Source organism: Caretta caretta, chromosome 1 (genome assembly GCF_965140235.1).
Source record: "Caretta caretta isolate rCarCar2 chromosome 1, rCarCar1.hap1, whole genome shotgun sequence".
Taxonomy (NCBI): Eukaryota; Metazoa; Chordata; order Testudines; family Cheloniidae; genus Caretta; species Caretta caretta.
The window spans coordinates 287725611-287748542 of NC_134206.1; the positions used below are offsets into that span (position 1 = coordinate 287725611).

At 45.4% G+C, this 22932-nt stretch overlaps 1 protein-coding gene across 1 annotated transcript in view; it reads right to left on the reverse strand.

Moving 5' to 3' along the window:
• The window catches only part of KCNMB4 (potassium calcium-activated channel subfamily M regulatory beta subunit 4), a 36570-nt gene extending 13886 nt beyond the window's left edge, over positions 1-22684 (reverse strand). Inside the window, exon 1 of the mRNA XM_048835791.2 lies at positions 21667-22684. Within this exon, the coding sequence (XP_048691748.1) occupies positions 21667-22002 (336 nt within the window). The 5' untranslated portion in view covers positions 22003-22684. The remainder of the gene's footprint in view (positions 1-21666) is intronic.
• Positions 22685-22932: the final 248 nt, after the last annotated feature.

Consider the following 22932-nt stretch of genomic DNA (forward strand, 5'->3'; position numbering starts at 1 on the left):
ACCATTGAACTACTTCACACTGTACAGAGCTGGAAGCCTGTCTCCATTATATCACTGTGAATTTTTTGCCGGTAAAAACAAGTTCTTAGGTATTCATCAGTCTGATCAAGTAAAACTTGGTTATTTCTGTCAGCATCCACACCTATTTTTGATAAACTCCTGTATTCTAACCTGGAACAAAGTGCAAATTCTCACTCATTTGTTTCAAGTTAAAACTTGCCTTTTTCATAACAAAGCGCCCCCATTTTCACAGCCACACATTTGGTGTGGCTGTCACGTATAGCTCTTCACATCCTGGTGCTGAGAAGAGAATCCTACCCTACGATTCTTTTCCAGGTTTGTATTTTTAGAAATAAGTAGCACCACAATGACTATTGTTCTGCAGATGCTGAAACAGAATACAAGTGTTTTGTTGCTTTTTGTTATTTCAAATTTAAAATCACTTCCCTTGGCCCACAACCTTTCTTGGTTCAATAATGCAGTTTGGGAGTTTGTTTGGCAGTGGCCGTTACGACTACCACATCCACCAGAGGTCTTTTAGGGCCTGCTGGTTGGTGGAAGGGTTAAGACTTGTTAGCTTGATAGCAGGGTGTGTTCTATTTATGAGGGTTATTGGGCGTGAGGCTTCTGCGCCTTTCTGCCAGGCTGCGTTGACTCTGCTTGAAGCTAGGAGATTTTCTTTAGGCCATGAACTAGCATAGGCTCCTGCCACGGGAGTGAGGAGAAAGGAGGAGTATGCTTGCACTGCCTGCTGGGCTATGTTCATTCGGTTTCAGTAATGTCTTTTGCCTGGTGTGGTGTTTGAGCTCTCTTGGAGATGTTTAGAGGTCACTCCTTTTACTGTTCTGTCATCTTCTGGTACTGTTGCATTCTCTGCTGGATGAAATTTATAGGCACATCACAGTGTTTGACAGGAAAAGTGAGCCACCAGGATTTCTTGTGGAGAAATTCCACCCCGCATGCATGAGATTCCTCATTTCTCAATCTGGCTGAGTTGACATGGCTCACTTGTACCAATCCCACTACTATAATTCCAACTTGAAGATAGTAATTGCCGAATGAGGTAACAATGGCTATTTTTTTTATAAATATCATATGTCCCCGAGTTCACCTGGTTGGTATTATCCTGAGTGAGTTCAAGGCATTAAATCAAAGGAGGATGGCAGAAGGGAAACAAACTGGTAACAACAAAACAATGGCAAAGATAAAGTATGTCCAGAGAATACCCGGGGTCCTTGAGGAAACAATAGGGAATACCCCAGCCAGCCCCCAACCAGGCTCGGAAGGTTTACTCTTCGCATTCCTGAGGCCAGGATCAAAGGGGATACTAAACCATCAAAGCATCGAGGGCCTAAAAGAGTAAAGGGGGTTGACTGAGTTGCTGGGTGCTGCTCAAGGAGCATCAGTCAGCACTGATAGGAATGCAACAAGACACAGAGACCATGCTGCAGCAGGGCAGTCTGTGTCTTCCAACCCACAGATGAAGGTAATTGGGCTGAAGGGGGCTTACCAAATATGAAGATATAGGTAAGGGGAAATATATATATAGCCTTTTTGTTTTATCCCTTTGTTCAGTGTGCTACATGCCTTTGGCTGAATGACTAAATAGTGCTTTGTTCTGAAAAAAATTGTTTCTGAGTCACTCTCATCAGCTGTTACAGGCTCCCAGACGAAAAGAGCTAGAAGGTGCCAAACCCAGTTTAGGTTGCAGCCTCCCAGCTTATCACCTGTGTTAACCAGACAGCCCCGAGATCCAGTCTAGGAGTGGTAGGACCATAGGGCTCCACCCAGAGAGGGATGAAGTTAGTGAAACCTGCCTCCAAAGGGGTACACCTGAGAGGAACTGAAAGGGGTCTGAAGTGTGATTCGCCCCAAAACCGTGACAGTCAGTAAAATTCTTGTACCCTTCCTGCCAGATCTTCAGAGAAACTGCTACCATCTTTGTACTATTTAATTCAAGAAGTGGGGGGAAATCAGTTGAGAGGCTTCCCTCTTAGTGTCTGCTATTGTTTAGAATAGCATTAGTGAGAAATGTTTGTCCTACCTAGCAACTCTTGGAGTAGTATTAATCATTTGTAGGGCCTACAGGTCCCAATCAAGATCAGGCCATCATTGTGTTAGGCAAGGTCCAATGCATTGCCCAAAAGAGATCATTTAGACAAGCCAAACAAAGGGTGAGAAGGAAATTAGAGGCATGGAGAAGTAAAGTGACTTGCACAGGGTCACACAGCACATCAGTGGCAGAGCTGGGAATGGAACTCATATCTGTGCGGACTGGGGAGGGACGGGACCTCCTCTTCCCCTGTAGGGGTCGCTCCCAGAGCAGGATCAGACCCAATTCTGAAAATCTCCCCATGCAGTAAACTCCATGGCTTCTAGCTGGAAGCCCAGCTCTGAAGGCAGTGCCGAAGTGAGGGTGGTTATCAACCCCTGACCCAGGCAGGGAGGCTGCGGCTGCAGCTGTCAGCCGCTGACCTGGGCAGGAGGCTGCTGGAGAAACTCGGCTGTATAGTAATCCACCCCTGCATAACCTGCAACCCTCACTTCTGCACTGATCCTGGTGGTGTCGCTGGCTTTAGAGCTTGGCATCTGACCAGCAGCTACGGCTGTCCGGCTGCCCAGCTCTGAAAGCAGCACCCCTGACAGCAGCCCCGTAGAAGTAAGGGTGGCAATCCCATGACCCCCCTACAACAACACTGCGACCCCCCCACAACCCTCTTTTGGTTTGGGAGCCCCACGGTTACAACACTGTGAAATTTCAGATGTAAACATCGGGAAAACTGTGAAATTGATTATTTTAAAAATCCTCTGACTGTGAAATTGACCAAAATGGACTGTGAATTTGGTAGGGCCGTACTAAAATACCTGCATATACTCCAAGCTTTTATATCTGTTCCCTAAAACTTTTATTGAATTGGGTCCTGAGTCATTTATCCAAACAAAGGTTTGGAATAAGGGAGGAATTTCATTAGCTGATGCTGTGTAACTGAGCCCATATTTAAATTGTATAATTTGATATGTGCTACAATACATTGTAGGATGTGTGATTATGGAGTCGTGCACCAACTGAACTTCCAGAAAAACTCTCCACTTCATTATCTTCATACTCAATGCATAGTGCAATGTTGATCCTTCAGCTCCATCAAAACTCAGAGAGAACTAAGGTCAAGGAAGGTGAGGTGGAAGATTTCCACCAAAATTTGGCATCACTGCTTGTGTAATAATGCCACACATTATCCTAGGGCATCCAAAGATCCCCTTTTTAGTTTCTAACACCTTACATACATTACTTTCTGATTAACAGTATTTGTGATTTCATGCAGTATGTGAAGGGTGAGGGAGGGAATTTTGCATTCCCCAGCCCTGTCCCTGCCCCTTCCCTCCAATAGTCAGATTTCACTGGGGAGATCAAATGTCACGGTCCGTGATGCATTTTTCATGACCATGAATTTGGTGGGGCCCTATATATTCACGGCCATAACTGGCACATGACCATAAGTACACATCCATTTGAGCCTCTCTTCAATTGTCTTAATAAAATGATGGTTCTCTGCACTGGTATTTTGATCAGTGAGAGTGTGCCCCAGTGTCATGTGGGAGGCTCAAATGCAGGTTCAGATGCTGCTGAGAATCTCGATATGGTCTCTGGGGGCAGCTTACTGAATCCCTGAAAAAAGACAATACCTTACGTATCACTCAACAGGCACCCTATGATGAAACAGCAGAACTGAAAGGCTCTGAGTGAATTCTCTCCAGCCTGTAGGACACTGATGACAATGCAAGCAAGCAAGGAGATTGGCAGGTGAATGAATGTAGAGTGTGAAGTGAGAGAGTGTGGTGGAGAGGGGATGAGAATCCACATATCTACATGAGAGACGGTCTCTGTCTCTAGTAGCTTTAGCCCAAATCTCATTCAGAAACTATGCACAATTCTGCCTCCTTGGGTGTATGCATTATGAAACAAGCTAAATAAATGGGCACATACTAGTTTTTCCACAAGACCCCTGCCTCATTCAGTGCCCAGGATGGACAATGTTTGCAGAATGAAGTAGGGTTATGCAGTGAAGGGGGATGTTGTCTGTAGAATGCCTGCCTCATTTGCTGCAGAAGTTGGAAGCTGTGAGGTGAATGAGGCAGGGGATTGCAGGAAGAAAAAGGACAGTCATATGGTTAAGGCACCTGAAGACTACCCAAAAGAATGGGGTCTCTCCCAGCCTCACCACAGAGTTTGTGTATGATGCTGGGCAAGTCACTTAAACCAACATGTTTATAGTTGGTCACTAATTGTGTGTTCCTCATTTTCTGGGTGCCTAACTTGACAGCCCTAAGCTCTGGTTTACATAAGCGCCAATCATTCACAACTGCAAGTGAATGCAGTGGGACCTGTGATGCTCAGCACCACTGTCAGTAAGGCACAGTGTGGTTGAGAGGAATGAGCCTAAGGCTGGGAATCAGGAGGCCCTGGCTTCTAATCCTGACTTTGTCACCAATTCGCTATGAAGACTCAGGTAAGTCACTTTGCTTTTCTGTTCTGTTCCCCAGCTATAAGATGGATAGTGAGCAAGCATTAATTTGTTTAAATATCTATATAAAAACACAATACACAAAAAGGACTAATGTCCCAGGAATTAGACGGATTTCAAAGCCACACATAACTATATGTTTTACATACCTATATGACCCTCATCACGGTATCTGAGCACCTCACAATCTTTAAAGTATTTATCCTCTCCACACCTCTGTGAGGTAGGAAAGTGCTGTTATCCCCATTTTACTGCTGGGGAATGGAGGCACAGAAACCAAGCAACTTGCCCAGGGTCAGACAGGGGAATCTGTTACAGAGCAAGGAACTGAACTCACATCTCTAAATTCCCTGGCTATCATGCTGACCACTGGACCATCCTTACTCTAAACGGTCAAGGCAGGCAGAGAGGATGAACAGAGAGGTGAAGTGACTTGCCCATAATCACATAGCAGCTCAGGGTATTCCTACACTCCAGCTGGAAGCAAGCTTCCTAGGCCGGGTAAACAGATTCACACTAGCAGAGCTTGAGCTAGCATGCTACAAATTGCAGTGTGGACGTTACCGCTCAGGGTCTCAAGACCACCCTATGCCTTGGGTCTGAGCTCAGGTGGCTAGCCCAAGTCTCTGCTCGAGCTGCAACGTCCACGCTGCTATTCTGAGTGTGCTAGCTCAAACCCCACTTGCATGAGTCTGTCTACCCAGCCTAGCAGGCTTGGCCCCAAAGGCAGTATAGACATACCCTCAGTGGTCAAGACAGAAGTGCAGGGGAAGGTTGGACGAGTCAAGGGATATGGGAGACTGTGACAGTATGGTTGAAAGGACTGGGAGGAGAGGCTACTTACATGCCTTACAGGGATGTGTCAATGTCCATACAGTGCTTTGAACATATAAAATACTGTTAAGTACACTGAAACATGAAGCCCTAGATGTATCAAGCTGGGCATGCAACCACTAAAACACCTAAAATTAATGGACTTAATCTACCTGTGTCTCAAGTTCCTCATCTGTAAAAACCCTACCTACCTCACAAGGGTCTGGAGAAGACAAATTCATTAATGGCTGTTAGGTTCAGCTACTGTGGTGAAAAGACCATGAGGAAATTAATAGTTCTGTATCCAGTGCAAGGTTTGGATATGTGCACTAGGTATGGTCTGGGGCCACAAACTTGAATAATGACAGGTTTCAGAGTAGCAGCCGTGTTAGTCTGTATGTGCAAAAAGAAAAGGAGTACTTGTGGCACCTTAGAGACTAACAAATTTATTTGAGCATGAGCTTTCGTGAGCTACAGCTCACTTCATCGGATACATTCAGTGGAAAACACAGTGGGGAGATTTATATACACAGAGAACATGAAACAATGGGTGTTATCATACACACTGTAAGGAGAGTGATCACTTAAGATGAACAAATACCAGCAGGAGAGCAGGGGGAGAAAATCCTTTGTAGTGATAATCAAGGTAGGCCATTTCCAGCAGTTGACAAGAATGTCTGAGGAACGTGGGTGGGGGGGGGATAAACATGAAGTGAGCTGTAGTTCACGAAAGCTTACGCTCAAATAAATTTGTGAGTCTCTAAGGTGCCACAAGTACTCCTTTTCTTTTTGCGGATACAGACTAACACGGCTGCTACTCTGAAACCTGTCATTATGCAAGGCACTGTATTTAGCCGTATGGAGTGGAAATCTATCAACTTCATGAAAAAACTCGTACAGATACAGACAGACATCATCTTCCCTTCCAAATGCAAAACAGATGGACATCATACCAAAAGGACTGAAAGTAAAAAATCCATTACAATCTACATACCTCACAGACTATGCTGACAGCTTGTGCCACACACTCTCAAAGAAACTGCGGAACCACCTGATCAACATCCTCTACAGCAAACAGGGAAAGATTAAGAATGAGCTCTCAAAACTGGATACTCTCATAAAAAACCAACCTTCCACACAAACTTTCTCGTGGCTAGACTTTACAAAAAGTAGACAAGCCATTTACAACACACACTTTGCTTCCCTACAAAAGAAAAAGGACACTAAACTATCTAAACTACTACATGCCACAAGGGGCCACAACAGTGGTTCCCTAAACCCACCCAGCAATATTGTTAATCTATCCAACTATACTCTTAGCCCAGCAGAAGAATCTGTCCTGTCTCGGGGCCTCTCCTTCTGCCCCTCCACCCCCACAAACATGATACAGTTCTGTGGTGACCTAGAATCCTATTTTCGATGTCTCCAACTCAAGGAATATTTCCAACACATCTCTGAACAACATACTAATCCACAGAGACCTTCCTACCAAGACTACAAAAAGAAGGATTCTGGGTGGACTCCTCCTGAAGGTTGAAACAACAGACTGGACTTCTACACAGAGTGCTTCCGCCGACCTGTATGGGCTGAAATTGTGGAAAAGCAGCATCACTTGCCCCATAACCTCAGCCGTGCAGAACACAATGCCGTCCACAGCCTCAGAAACAACTCTGACATCATAATCAAAAAGGCTGACAAAGGAGGTGCTGTCGTCATCATGAATAGGTCGGAATATGAACAAGAGGCTGATAGGAAGCTCTCCAACACCACTTTCTATAAGCCATTACCTCTGATCCCACTGAGAGGTACCAAAAGAAACTACACCGTTTGCTCAAGAAACTCCCTGAAAAAGCAGAAGAACAAATCCGCACAGACACACCTCTGGAACTCCGACCTGGTGTATTCTATCTGCTACCCAAGATCCATAAACCTGGAAATCCTGGACGCCCCATCATCTCAGGCATTGGCACCCTGACAGCAGGATTGTCTGGCTATGTAGACTCCCTCCTCAGGCCCAATGCTACCAGCACTCCCAGCTATCTTCGAGACACCACCGACTTCCTGAGGAAACTACAATCCATCGGTGATCTTCCTGAAAACACCATCCTGGCCACTATGGATGTAGAAGCCCTCTACACCAACATTCCACACAAAGATGGACTACAAGCCGTCGGGAACAGTATCCCCGATAATGTCACGGCAAACCTGGTGGCTGAACTTTGTACTTTGTCCTCACCCATAACTATTTCACACTTAGGGACAATGTATACCTTCAAATCAGCGGCACTGCTATGGGTACCCGCATGGCCCCACAGTATGCCAACATTTTTATGGCTGACTTAGAACAACGCTTCCTCAGCTCTTGTCCCCTAATGCCCCTACTCTACTTACTCTATATTGATGACATCATCATCTGGACCCATGGAAAAGAAGCCCTTGAGAAATTCCACCATGATTTCAACAATTTCCATCCCACCATCAACCTCAGCCTGGACCAGTCCACACAAGAGATCCACTTCCTGGACACTACGGTGTTAATAAGCGATGGTCACATAACCACCACCCTGTACCGGAAACCTACTGACCACTATTCCTACCTGCACGCCTCAAGCTTTCACCCTGACCACACCACACAATCCATTGTCTACAGCCAAGCTCTACGATACATTTCCTTCAATCCCTCAGACAGAGACAAACACCTACAAGATCTCTATTAAGCATTCTTACAACTACAATACCCACCTGCTGAAGTGAAGAAACAGATTGACAGAGCCAGAAGAGTACCCAGAGGTCACCAACTACAGGACAGGCCCAACAAAGAAAATAACAGAACGCCACTAGCGGTCACCTTCAGCCCCCAACTAAAACCCCTCCAACACATTATTAAGGATCTACAACCTATCCTAAAGGATGACCCAACACTCTCACAAGTCTTGGGAGACAGGCCAGTCCTTGCCTACAGACAGCCCCGCAACCTGAAGCAAATACTCACCAACAACCACATACCACACAACAGAACCACTAACCCAGGAACTTATCCTTGCAACAAAGCCCGTTGCCAATTGTGCCCACATATCTATTCAGGGGACACCATCACAGGGCCTAATAACATCAGCCACACTATCAGAGGCTCGTTCACCTGCACATCCACCAATGTGATATATGCCATCATGTGCCAGCAATGCCCCTCTGCCATGTACATTGGTCAAACTGGACAGTCTCTACGTAAAAGAATAAATGGACACAAATCAGATGTCAAGAATTATAACATTCATAAACCAGTCGGAGAACACTTCAGTCTCTCTGGTCACTCAATTATAGACCTAAAAGTCACCATATTACAACAAAAAGACTTCAAAACCAGACTCCACGAGAGACTGCTGAATTGGAATTAATTTGCAAACTGAATACAATTAACTTAGGCTTGAATAGAGACTCAGAGTGGATGGGTCATTACACAAAGTAAAACTATTTCCCCATGTTTATTCCCTTCCCCCCCCACTGTTCCTCAGACGTTCTTGTCAACTGCTGGAAATGGCCCACCTTGATTATCACTACAAAAGGTTTTCTTCCCCCTCACCCCCCCGTCCTGCCGGTATTAGCTCATCTTAAGTGATCACTCTCCTTACAGTGTGTATGATAACACCCATTGTTTCATGTTCTCTGTGTATATAAATCTCCCCACTGTATTTTCCACTGAATACATCCGATGAAGTGAGCTGTAGCTCACAAAAGCTTATGCTCAAATAAATTTGTTAGTCTCTAAGGTGCCACAAGTCCTCCTTTTCTTTAAACTGAATAATGAATATAAAGAAATACAAAAACAGAACAGCTGCTTCATTTTCTGTACACAGTCAATCCTGTGCACTGAATGAGGCAGGGGCCCTGTGTAAAACGAACGGTATGTGATCATATAATTACAGACTGTGCCATAATGCACATACACAAGGGGGCCAAGTTAAAGTTGCACAGGTGACCTTAATTCTAGCATTTCCTGATTTTGGAGTGTTTGACCTTTGTAACCTTAATGTTTTCAGTGCAGTTTTTTCTATGTGATGTAATATACACTATGCCCTAGATAGTTGTGTGAGTTGGTATAGCCCAATATTAGGGTGGTGCAGCATACTCCATCCTCTTCCCCCCACAGTATCTGAGTCATGGCTACGGCTAATCCTTCACCTGATCCCCTTCTGGAACATAGTACACATGGGAAAATAAGTAGTGAGCTATCCTTGAGCAGTTCTATCCAGCCATTATATGGGCAAGGCATGCTGTTTACTTCTTTCCTTCTTCCCAGCCACTCCCAGGACCCCCACCTTTATGGCCAGGAAGAATCTAGCCAATTACACACACACTCTATATTTTATACACAGCTAAAGATACACATATGTATTCATTCACATAAGTCTTTTCTAAAATAAGTATAAATCAGACAAGTTATTTTTTGCGTCATGCTCAGTTGCAGGCATAAAGAGAAAAAATGATTCTAAACAAACGAGTAAAGAGGCAGATGTCAATTTCTTTTTTAGCTGCAAGCTGACATATTCCACTGTAAATTTACACAACTAAATATATTTTTTGGCACTCTGCACTATATGTATTAGCAATAAATTCAGAGTTTGGGATTAGCAGCAGCATAACTGGTACTGCCTCCACAGTTAATCTATTCTGCTTGATTAATGGTACAGAAGGCGTAAGTCTTGATTTTTTTGTATTTGTATTTTATATGGAAGGTCTCCAATGCCCCAAGCTGTTAAACTTTGGCATGAAAATAGTTACTGCTATTGGAGCAACTAAAGAAAGTTTACAATAAGTATTTTAATTAATTTAATCTGAAAAATCCATCATCCACAAATCAGGCACACTGAAAACAAACATTTAAATTGTTCTAATCCTATACAGTATTTTACATTCATATTTCTGGATTTACTCTGACCCAGCTGCTTAATCTTTTAAGAATCAAAATGAATCTAGGATTGTACAATTGTATGATTATTCCATGCAATACAACTTTGACTTTATTACATACTAATGGAAGAAAATTTGAGGAGATCATTGTTCGAAACATACAATATTTGCTAGCATGTCAATATAGATACCTGAAGTTATAAATCTAAGGTGGAATGCTAAACTATAGAATTTAGAGAATACTTTTACAGGCCAAAAACACTGTTTTTGGAAGGGCTAGATTGCCACTAATTCAATTTTGTTGTGTAGAAAGTTTGTAATAAGACCAAAGCATATATTTTTCACACTACTGATTCACACAGAAGGTACAGATATCCTAGTGAATAATTAAACCAGGGTATGGAAAATAAAAGGTCTTTTAATAAAGACCATTAAAAACAAGTTGTTCAGGATTTTTGCTATGGTTAATAAGACGATAAACATAGTGGGTGTCTACTGCTACAAGCCATAACTTTGATAAAAACATTTGGGGTTAAGACAGTTGGCCGATTGTTCATTCATAAAATATTCTTGACTAAAATCATTAAACTAAACCACAATTATAATCTGTTAATATGGCTATTCTATATTAGCACAACATTCGGAAAGCTTTTAAAAGCCTATGAGATTTGATGACAGAACACTAAAAAGAACACTATTGTCCCAAGACAAAGACACTAAACTTAAAAAAAAAAAAAAAATCTGCTATGGACACAAACCATGTGTCACTACATGTCACTACTTTTAAACATAGGCGTGCACAGCACATTGCATTAGGGTGTGCACCCAGGGAATTTTATTTATTTACTTATTTTTAAGGTGAACATTTATTGAATACTCAATCATAAAGGACATTATTTGAATTCATCAAACAAACTAAAGAAACTAAAACTTAACTAAAAACTTAATGTTTTTTAAATTAACAACTAAACTTTACTTAAAAAATGAGACACAAAATACCAAATGTTTGCTGTAGTGATAACCAGGCGTATACAAAGATACAGTCAATTTTCATGATCTTTATCTTTAACCAGATAATGAGCTAACTCAAATTGACTAAAACAGAGTAAGGTTTCTTCATCTTTCTGTCCTAGAGAATGAGACGTTGCTCACCAGGTGTTATGGACTTAAATTCTTCAATCACATCATTGTAATTAACTGACGAAGCCAATTCTTGTTCAATGTACAAAATCATGAGTGATTCGAGGCGCTGCTGGAACATTGTACTTCTTAGTTTGTTTTTTAACTGTGCTAGTTTCGAAAAGGCTCTTTCATGTGAACAGCTTGTAACAGGTAAGACTGCAAAGCATTGAATAGATTTGTTAAAGTTCTGGAACATGGAAGACCGATCCGATTCCTTTAGCCAATCAAACCACTCGCTGGTGGTGTTCGTAGTGCTACCTTTAGGAACAGATCCGTCATAACCCTGAAGCAATCCGACTTCAGGTTCCAGCTCATCCAAGGATACTTTAAATTTGTTGGCAATGATTCTCATATTGTCCATGCCAATGTCTAAGCTCAACAGTTTTTCCATTGCAGTCACAATTTTACAAGTCCCCTTGTTCATGATTACCGGCATTGACCAGTGATTTGGAGTCTAGGAGTGGGGAAAATGAAGTTATTCTCTCCTGCTCCTCTTTTGTATCAAAGTGATGCTGGGACTCAAATGCATCATCAATACAAGTGGACGTTTCTCTCTTCTTAACTGGAGGAATCGATATATCATTCTCTACACACATTTTCACACCGTCATTGAAAATAGATTGAAAATATTCTGGGCCACTTCTCATCACAGCCAAAGAGTTACACAAGCTTTTCACCCCTGTCATTGCAGTAAGTAAGTTGAGATCTGGAGCTTGAAGAGCCTTACTCACTTTTACCACCATCTGGAGAATAAGGTGCATCATGTGAAGGGCAAAGATGAACCTGAATGAATTTAGTTCATGGATAAAGCCCCTGGCTTTTATTTTAGCGTCAGCAAGGCGAGTTGTTTCAATAATCTCTTGTAAAGCTTGTAAAATGGAGTAGTTTTGTTTTACAGCAGCCACTGCTTCTGCTCTGCATGCCCATCTTGTGTTTGACAGGGACTTCAAAGTCTTCAACTGGAATCCTACTTCTTGTGAAATCTTCTCCATTACGGCATGTCGCACAGGACTCCCCTCCATGAGGGCATAAAGAGAGTCTGAATAACATGAAAAAAAATCAAAGACAGTTCTGTTTTGTTTACTTGCAGTGCATGCATCTTCTAGGATGAGGTTCAAACAATGCGCATAGCAGTGTACATAGAGTATATTTCACTGTTTCTTTCTTCACATTTCATTTGAACTCCCACAGTACGTCCAGACATAGTAGATGTGCCATCAAAACAGACAGACATCACTGATGACCAGTCAATTTTAAGAATGCCAAGGATGTCATTTAACTGGCCAAAAAGAGACTGAGCATCAACTGTTAACAGTCTGAACAGACACAAAATGTTCAACTGGACTATGTTTTTCATTGTCCAAATACCGCACCACAATGGACATCGGTTCATGGTGTCCACATTCAGTAGTGTCGTCAGCAATTATTGAGACCATTTTTCCATTTAGTGAAGACACAATCTTTTGTTGCACAACGTTGTGCAAGGCTACAATTAAATCACTTTGGATGCGATTACTCTGATAGGTAGCGTTTCGAGGAGATTGTTGCACATGCTTTGCCATTATGGGATCATATTTTTGGAGCATATTGACAAGATTTAGAAATAAACCTTTCTCAAAACTGTCAGCTTTTTCATTGTGACCCCTGAATGGTCTCCTACCGTTTGCCCAACACAGAACAATGTCAATCAGTCGCTCCATTACACTTCGGTTATGGCACAGTTCTTCTTCTTGTTTAGACAGATAAGCCTGCTTGCTCTCATCCAACAATAGGTTTCCCCTCATTAAAACTTGACCATGAAGAACAGCTCAACACATGATTTTTTGACAGTTGGCGGTTTGTTTTTAAAACATTCATTAGCCCTATGCCAGTTTCTGAATCCCTTATCAATGAATGCTGGATCAGTGTGACCTTTGTTTGCTGCATCATTAGAGGAGAGGAAACGGCAGTAAAAGCAAAATGCTGCGTTCTTTGATGGGCTATATTCTAACCACCTATACTTTTCATACCAATCGGACTAAAAACTTCTTTGTTTATTCCCTATTTTACTTCTAGGAAACATACTCAATCTAGGCTGATAAGGACCTTTAGATAATCAAGACTGGCGTTCTAATCTATTTTTTGGAATATCACAGACCGGCTCGTCAGATGGAATGTTTGATGGCTTTGAATAGCAACTACACTGACCTGAACTAAGAGACAAAGTCTGTTTCTGTTGGTCATTACTCAGTTTATTGCACACACTGGAACTGATGGCGGCATTATCTTCATGTAAGTTCTTAACCGAGGAGTCCGAGGTATTTGCACTACTATCAGCACATTCGTTATAATTCAATTTGTCTGCTCCTTTTCTTATATTAACAACAAACCGATCCATATTTTAAAATTAAAAGGGGGTATCATATCATTGAATTAAAGCATAACAAGCCCGTGGCTTTAAGTTATTTCAGTAGAGTACACGCGACAAAGATTACAAACACTGTAGACACTGTGCTGGGCATGCCTCACGTGGCCGCTTATATAGGTCAAAGAATTTTCTAGAATAGTAGTCAGAGGGCGAGGGGAGGACCAATGGTAAAGTGGCGCTGCAGTAGTGGGGATGCATGCTGCGACTGAACGTGGGCTTTCTATACATTTCTACAACATCTATATTACGCAATTGGGTGCTTATTGCATAATACAACATAATACCATCAGAAATTCCTAGTTGTGCAGTTGTATCTTCTAGACTGAGCACTGAGTCCCACTGGGTAGATAGAAAGATTAACCTAAATAATCTATACAGAAGCCTGTGGAACCCCATAAGATTGGGTCCCTAAACCATGAACTATTAGAACTCATTTACAAAACTTTTCTTAAACATTACATTAATATATTGTCTCATACTACAGACGGGGGAAAGGATTGGTCCCCAGCTGGAGGGAGGCAGGGGCCAGGGGCAAGAGCACAGTGGGGCATGGGGGGAATTGGTCACCAGCTGGAGTGAGGCAGGGGCCAGGGGAGCACAATGGGGCATGGGGGGAGGATTAGTCCCTGCTGACTGGAGCAAGGCAGGGGCTGGGGGCAAAAGCACAGTGGGGCGGGAGCTAGGGTTGGTCCGTGGAGCAAGGGAGGGGCTGGGGGTAAACTGCAAGTGCAGCAGGGCTAGGGAAGGGGTAAACAGGATCCCCCCACTCCTGCCCACATAAAGTGGGTACCTACCTTCTCCCTGGTTCTAGCCCATTCTGTCTGTCTCTCTCTGCACCGAGCTGAGGGAGGGGGTGCACTGAGTACAGGGCTGGGGATGCAGGGTCTGGGAGGGAGTTAGGGTGCAGGAGCAGGCTGGGGGTTGGGGTGAAGGGTCTGGCCAGGAGCTAGAATGAGGGAGGGGGCTCAGGGTTGGGGCAGGAGGTTGGGGTGTGGAGCACTTACCTGAGGCAGCTCCCATTTGGTGCGAGGGGTGCAGGTGGATATGTGGGCAGGAGGGCACAGGAGCTCCCCGTGTGCTGCTCAGGGTGTGGATGTGGGGGGCTGGGTATGTGTGGAGGTGCAGGAGTCAGAGCTGGGTTTGTGGGGGGTGCAGGAGTCAAGGCATGGGGTGTGGGGGGGGGCTGGGTATGTGTGGAGGTGTAGGAGTCAGGGCTGGGGTTGTGGGGGGTGCAGGAGTCAGGGCAGAGGGCTGGAGTGTGTGAGGGGGTGCAGGAGTCAGAGCTGGGGTTGTGGGATGCAGGAGTCAGGGCAGAGGGCTGTTGTGGGGGTTGCTCCCAGTCCTCTGCCCTGAGCGGTTCACAGCAGGGGGCTGGAGAGGGTATACCCCGATTCCACCGCCTTTCCCAAGGCCCTGCCCCCACCTCTTCTCCACTTCCTCCTCTCTCTCTCCCCTCCCGCCCCCACACACAGCTGATTGGGGGCAGGTATAGAGTGAGAGGAGGAGGGGCGAGTACGCAGCACGCTGGGGGAAGAAGCAGGAGCTTGGCTGCCGGAGCAGCAGGACAGAGCCTGGGGCGCGCAGCACCACCAAGCTGCTGCCCCCGCAGGGGAGAGCAGGGGTGGAAAAGAGAAGCCGGGCCAGGGCCCACCCTACCCCAGACTCCCCCGCCCCCCATCTCCAGCAGTCCGGCTGCCTTTTTTTTTTTTTTGCACTTGGGGCGGCCTTGATTAGGGTGCGCCTGGGCACACCCCGTGCACACGCCTATGCTTTTAAAGTAAACTATTATGCCAGACAAAAACTCAGGTTTTTGTTTGTTTTGGTTTTTGACAGGAGTTTCTAAAAGTAGGTAAAATAATTGAAGTGCATTTCCTTCTATACCTTAAGTTTAGTTTAATTAAATTACTAGAGAATTTACTTATGATAAATATATACGTTCTACTCTTACAGTCCCATCTAGTAAATTACCGTCAATCAGCAGCAGCCTATATGCCACAATAAGAGACTAAGGAAGCTTAAGATGCGACACAATTGTTAAGGAAAACTAATGACAATATTAGTTAAAAACTTGTAACAGCAAATATGTAGATGGATATTTATTTGCTTCTTCAAGTTTCTAAACTACACCTATAGGTGCCCATACAATGTTCTGCCTGTCTATCCCCATAAACTAAAAATCACCAACCAAATAATGGGTTGCCCATCAACATACCACCTCAGCCAACCACCTCCTCAACAGCCTTGGAGAGCAGAGGAAAAAGAGGGTCTTACCAAAAGTTAACAAATCAGTGCACTGATAGACTAAGACAGGGGTGGGCAAACTACGGCCCAGGGGCCAAGTCCGGCCCTTCAGATGTTTTAATCCAGCCCTCAAGCTCCTGCTGGGGAGCGGGGTTGGGGGCATGCCCCACTCCGCGTGTGCCGGGGCTTCCGGAAGCAGTGGCATGTTCCCCCTCCGGCTCCTATGCGTAGGGGCAGCCAGGAGGCTCCGCACGCTGCCCCCACCCCAAGCGCCACCCCTGCGCTCCCATTGGCTGGGAACCACAGCTAATGGGAGCTGCAGGGGCGCTGCCTGCAGACAGGGCAGCGCACAGAGCCACCTGGCCAGAGCCTGCACCTCTGACCCCCTTCCCGCGCCCCAACCTCCTGACCCAACCCCATCCCAGAGCCCGCATCCCCAGTCGGAGCCTGCAACCCCCAATTTTGTGAGCACTCAGGGCCTGCCATACAATTTCCATACCCAGATGTGGCCCTCAGGCCAAAAAGTTTGCCCACCCCCGGACTAAGATGAGAGTTCCAGTTGGATTGCCTCTTCTGATTTCAACAGTAGCTGTAATATGAAAGCAACCTCTGCTTGCTGGGGCTTTGGATCAAGCCTTTTTTCCCTTTTGGGGGCTGCTTATCCAATGGGTAACATCCAAAAAGCATCTCAAGTAAAGGGGCCTGGAAAATGCTGTCCTTTGTGGACACCTGAGCAAAGTCAGTGTTCTGCAATGTAATATAACTAGGGCCCTACCAAATTCACGGCCATGAAAAATGCATCACAGACCGTGAAATCTGGTCTCCCACAGTGAAATCTGGTCTTTTGTGTGCTTTTACCCTATACTATACAGATTTCACGGGGGGACCAGCATTTATCAACTTAATAACCCAAAAGAGAGTTGTGTGTGTTGGGGGGGGGGGGTGTCCCAGGGTTACTTATGCACTGCCTTCAGAGCTGGGCGGCTGGAGAGCAGTGGCTGTTGGCCAGGCGTCCAGCTCTGAAGACAGCGTCCCACCAGGAGCAGCGCAGAAGTAAGGGTGGCTATACCATACCATGCCACCCTACACTTACTTCTCCGGCTGCCCAGCTCTGAAGGCAGCAATGCAGAGTGGTGGTTGCTGACTGAGGACCCAGCTCCACAGGCAGCAGCTCTGCCTTCCGCTGCCCCCAGCTCTGAAGGCAGCGCCGCCACCAGCAGCAGCACAAAAGTAAGGGAAGCAGTATCGCAACCCCCCTACAAGGACCTTGTGACACCCCTCAGCTCCTTTTTCGGTCAGGACCCCTACAATTACAACACCATGCAATTTCAGATTTAAGTAGCTGAAATCATGAAATTTACGATTTTTAAAATCCTATGACTGTGAAATTGACCAAAATGAACTGTGAATTTGGTAGGGCCTACATTTAACTCAGAGTTTTTTCCTAGGTCCTTCTTTTGCACGTCCTGTTACTGACAGCTAGAGCTGGGTGAAATTTTTCAACCTGAACTTTTTTTTTTTGCGTGAAAAAAACGGATTTGGTGACAGTCACACATTTCAAAAAGTTCATGTTGATTTTGCCACATTGTTTTGGTAAAAAACAAAACAAAAACAACAAAACCTCCCCCCCATTTGAAATTTCAAGCATTTCAAAATGAAACGTTTTAGTTTTATTATTCAAAGTTATTTTGTCTAGAAATTGTTTAATTAAAAACATTAAAGATTAAAAACATTAAAGATTGCTCAAAAACTAAACAAAACCTTTTGTTCAACCCAAACTAATTTTCTTTCAAATGTATGATTCACCACAAATTTTGAAAAAAATGGTTTTCAGTTCTCCTGGAAACTGAAATTTTTTATTTTTCAGAAATGACAGTGAACCAAAAATATCCTATATTCACACAGCTCTACTGACCACCAACATCCCTACTGAAAAGGGAGCTGCGATGAAGCAGGTTGGTTGGAACAGTTTGAGGTACATGTGGTACATCTTTGTTCCTTGCCAAATGACTCACACCAATGTCTATTCTAAACAAAATGTGTGTCAGTCTATAAACCAGCCTGGTGGGACTGCAAGAAGCTTATGGTTTAATGTCTCACTCCATGATATACAGTGTTATCCTGCCCCACTGAAGTCAATGGGAGCTTTAGCCGTGACTTCAATGGGTACAGGATCAAGCCCATAGCAATAAGCTACTTTCCTTTCCTACACCTTCATCCAATTCCTATTAAATTTTAGTGCCCTACATTTCCTAATACTGACTTCTGCCCCCTCCCCACCTCTTTCTCCTTGCTTATAAATTTGGTCTCGGGGGAAAAAATAAAAAGACCATAGTACACGTTTCTGCTTTCAGGGCACAAACAAAAACTGGCACTAAACATGAGTGTTCTAATACCTTCCTCCAAATTACTTCCCTCCATCATTGTCCTAGGATGATTAGTAATGATTTTATCTTGCGAGCTCTGAATGAACATTAACTAATCTTCACAACACTCCTCTGAGCTAATTAAATATTACTGTTCCCATTTATTAAATAGAGAAAGACCAAGAAAGAATTTCTAAGGCTACCCAACAAGTCAATCTCTCTCAAGCTCTTCATCCACTGAAGTAGTTCACCCTTGTACTATCCCTACTGCGATCCTAGTTTACTCTTTTGTGCTGAGCCATATCACAAGTTTTATTAAAGCCCTTAGAAGTTTTCTGCACTTTAACTTCTCATTCTTTTAGCAAACTAATTCTGTCAGATTTTCAGGAACTTTCTTCTTTTTGTAAATATACATTATACTGAACAAAATTTCCTCCAGCCAATCAGAATGCTGGAAAGTTGACTTACTCATTAAGAGGTGCTTTAAAAAACAAACAAAAAAAAAAACCTACAAAAAATTGAAGGGTCAATGCCAAATCACATTTCAAACAAATTTCCTTCCCCATTTTATCTAAACAGTACCTCAACATCTTAGTTTACTAAATTGAAAAGAGTGAAATATTAAACAGCAATTACATTTTGATTCAGTCAGTTTCACTTTCAAGTTCTCTGCTGCAATATTTAGAATGCAAACAGTGCTGAGGAATGCTGGCTTAAAAACAACACTTTCTGCTGTCTTAAATAAAACATAAGCTCTTTGAGGGAAGATGCTAATGATCCTGTTCTGTAAACTACCTTGCAGTTTTGGGCACTGTAAAAATACATACATAAGAGCAATAATAATTGATAATTGTGATGTTAGGCATAGCAGAAGCTCATTTTTATAATTTTGTTCAAATTTGACATAAAAGCTCAAGTTATTTATGAACATACAAGCAAAAATTGCCTAAACCCATTTACCACTAAAAAGTAATAGATTAACTAAAACATAGTTTTCCTGTATATTTCCTATTTTCTGATTAGCTGCACCAAGCCAGCAGTGCTGAGATCTACCATGGTGCTGTCCTAGAATCCGTCTGGAAGATGAAAGAATCCAAGTAGGTGTTTTAGACATTTTAAAATCTTCCTCTCTCAAACACACACCTGGATCCATAGCAATGTCAGGAAAACACACACTTTTTCCAAGTAATGGTGCGTAACCACTTCTAAAATGAATACTGTGGCTTCAGTGAGTTTTCCTAGCTGATGCAGAGACCATTATTGCAGAACAAACTTGAATTCTATTAATGTTCACTTAACTCAAATCGTAACTTTGGATCCCTAAATGGAGCTCCCAGAATACTGTCCATGTGGTACAAGTGTAATAAATCTTTAGTCTCCTGAATCTTCTCTGCATAATTTCTTGTATCTTTCATTCAGGTTAGTTCCTCAAAGCTTCTATCTGCAACTAATTTAGTACTGAGAAAATGAGGTACTTACTTATGGCAGTACTATATTATATCAACGTTAGTTCATCAATGGTGTTTCCAGAAATTTCAAATCGGTTGCAGCTCTCCTTGTCTGAAGAATTCTTGAACGCAGGAAGTAGATGTCCTTTGCAGAGTGCGTCAGACATTCTAATCTTTTGGCCATTGCTTAAGAAGAGTAGTCAAGCATGACTTCTTGTGTTTGCTCCAAGAGATACAGGAGACAGGTTGATTGCCGAAAGTATCCCAGCTTGTACATATTACAAAACTCTAGATCAGTGGTTCCCAAACTTTTGTTCCGCCGCTTGTGCAGGGAAAGCCCCTGGCGGGCGGGGCCGGCTTGTTTACCTGCCGCCTCCGCAGGTTTGGCTGATCTCGACTCCCAGCGGCCGCGGTTCGCGGCTCCAGGCGAATGGGGGCTGCTGGAAGCTATGTCCCCGCTTCCAGTAGCCCCCATTGGCCTGGAGCTGCGAACCGAGGCCACTGGGAGCCGCGATCGGCCGAACCTGCTGACGGGCCGTAAACAAACCAGCCCGGCCCGCCAGGGGCTTTCCCTGCACAAGCTGCCGAACAAAAGTTTGGGAACGACTGATCTAGATTAAGCCACATTATGAAGAGAAACATAAAAAGAATATCGACAGAGTTCCCTAATTTCATGCTCATGGATGTGACATTTTCCAGATTTTCTTCAAGATTTCTTACGTTTCCCTTGATATATAGCTGAATCCAGTATCCTAAATGCTCGTTAGCACGGAGGTAAAACTTTTGTTTTGTTTTGTAACTGACACGGTGTAGACTTTCAGTAGGCAGACTTCATTCACTCTCTCTCGTATGTACTTAACTCTTCATGCACCACCTTCGTTCCTTGTGTAGGTGTTCTACATTTTTAATTTAACTTCCAGGCTTCCATTCTCAGTGTTGTGTACCCATTCACATATGCCTGTAACTATATCCCCCCTGAATATTCGGCACTCCCTTGTTCATCCACAATGGTATTCTTATGCACAACAATGCGTTGGAGATTTGTAGCTTTGAGACACAGCTATGAATCACAACACAATATACCCTGCCAGCTAATCTAAATCAGGAACTTTCAAGCAGGAACCAAATGTAAGAGACACAAACTTTAAGCAAAAGCATGAAGATCGTGTTTCTCTCTGGCCGAGTGTGGAGGTCCTGGTAGATCGGGTCTCAACCACAAGCTTGGCGTTGCTATCTCCGCAGCCTGATGGATTCCGCGGCTTCAAGCTCCCATCAATTGTTGGCTCTTTTACTGGACACGATTAACATTAAGCGGGGAAAAACTCCAGGCTCTTCTTCTTATTAGACCTGTGATCCCTTTCAAGGAACCTGTGAGCAGGTGCGTCCATGCCGGGGCGGGGAAGAGGAGCGGCCAGAGACCGGGTGAAGAGCTTATCCAGGAAAGAAAGTTAACTCTGGAGGTAAAACTTTGCTGTCCTACGGGAGGCGGGGAGGAGGGGCTCCAAAGGCTGCAGCGCCTCAGTTAGATACTGACAGCGCAGGGCTCTAGCAACAGGCGGCGGCACAGCCGGAGCAAAGAGGGGGCAATAGGACGCGAGTGGCTGATCTGCTTTTGCTATTCAGGCCATTAGATCCAGTACCCGTGAGTTCCCCACCCCCCATCCCCAGGATTCGGAGCCAAACCCCAAAGCACGGGCTGGCTTCTCCGTCTCCGCAGCTGGGACGTTACAGGCGCCCCGGGGCCTCCCCCTGCCCTTCTCTCCCTGGCGCAAGTTTACCTTCGGGTTGGTGATGAGCTGGTGCTCGTCCTGGTGCAGCAGCGCCCTGGAGTTGGACTCCGAGTTGTTGACGTAGATCTGGAGGCAGGGGTACAGCGAGGTGCCCTTGCAATCCGTGCCACACGTGAACGTGCATTCAAACATCTCCCCGATCTGTTGCACCGAGAGCACCGTGCAGTTAGCAGCTTTACCTTGCAAATCCTGCAAAGCGGGGTTGAGCCAGCAGAAACCCAGGATGAAGAGCGACACGATGCCGGAGACGATCAGGAACAAGCCGAGCCGGATGCTTTTGTCTTCGGCTTCTGTGTACTCGTAAGACACCCTGATTTTCGCCATCTCCCCCTAGACCACCGGCAAGCGCTGCCCCAGCCTGGCAGCGAAAACAGCAGAGGGTGTGAGAGGAAAAGGGGGCGATCGGGGTCAAACTCTCTCCACTCCAGCCGCCAAGCTCCCCTCAGCTGGGGTCCGGAGCTCCCCTGCTGAGGCGAGACGCCGCCGTGCAACTCTTCACTCCCGCCGCATGGTGCAAGGCGGAGGGTGCCCGTCACCAGTGCAAGCCCCCTCCTCTTCCCCCCGAGCGAGAGGTGTTTCCCGTTCCCCGGGCCTCTCGGCCTCTCCCTCCGCCAATGATCGGCGCTGGCTGGGAGCCTGACAACATCTGCCGGGAGATAAACCGCTTAGCGGGAGTGAGCTCGCTGCTCCCCCAGCAGCCCCTCATGGCTGGGAGACTCGCCCGCTCAGAAGTGACCCCGCTGATCCGCGGCAGCCGGTTGATCCTGCCCCCGAGCGAGGCAATCTCCTCTAGGGACAGCTTGGCCCGGGATTATCTGCCCCCGGAGACGTGTTCCAGGAAGCGCCTGATCACTGCTCCGGATTAATGCCATCGAAAGGCGCTCCTGAGCGGGGGGAAACGCCAGCCCCGCCCGGGGGAGGGCGGCGGAGCCGGCGGGATCAGCGCCGCACGTGAGTGGGTAACTCGCTTGCATCCAGCCCTGCGCCAGGAGGGGCCGGTGGGGAGCCGACTCAGCCAAGACACGGTTTTCATTCAGGGCTCTGCTCGGGGACGGGGCCGGGCGGGCTCAGAGCCCGGCCCCGCCCCGCCCCGGCGCACGTGTGCCGAGCGCTCCCGCTGGAGCGGGACCCCGCTTCCAATCCCAGCCCGCGCCTCGCCGCGAGCCCCCGAGACCGAGCGGGCCCGGCGCTCACCGCGGCGGGGCCTGAGCCCGGCCCCCCGAGCAGCGCGCGGCGGCAGCTTGCGCCGCTCCT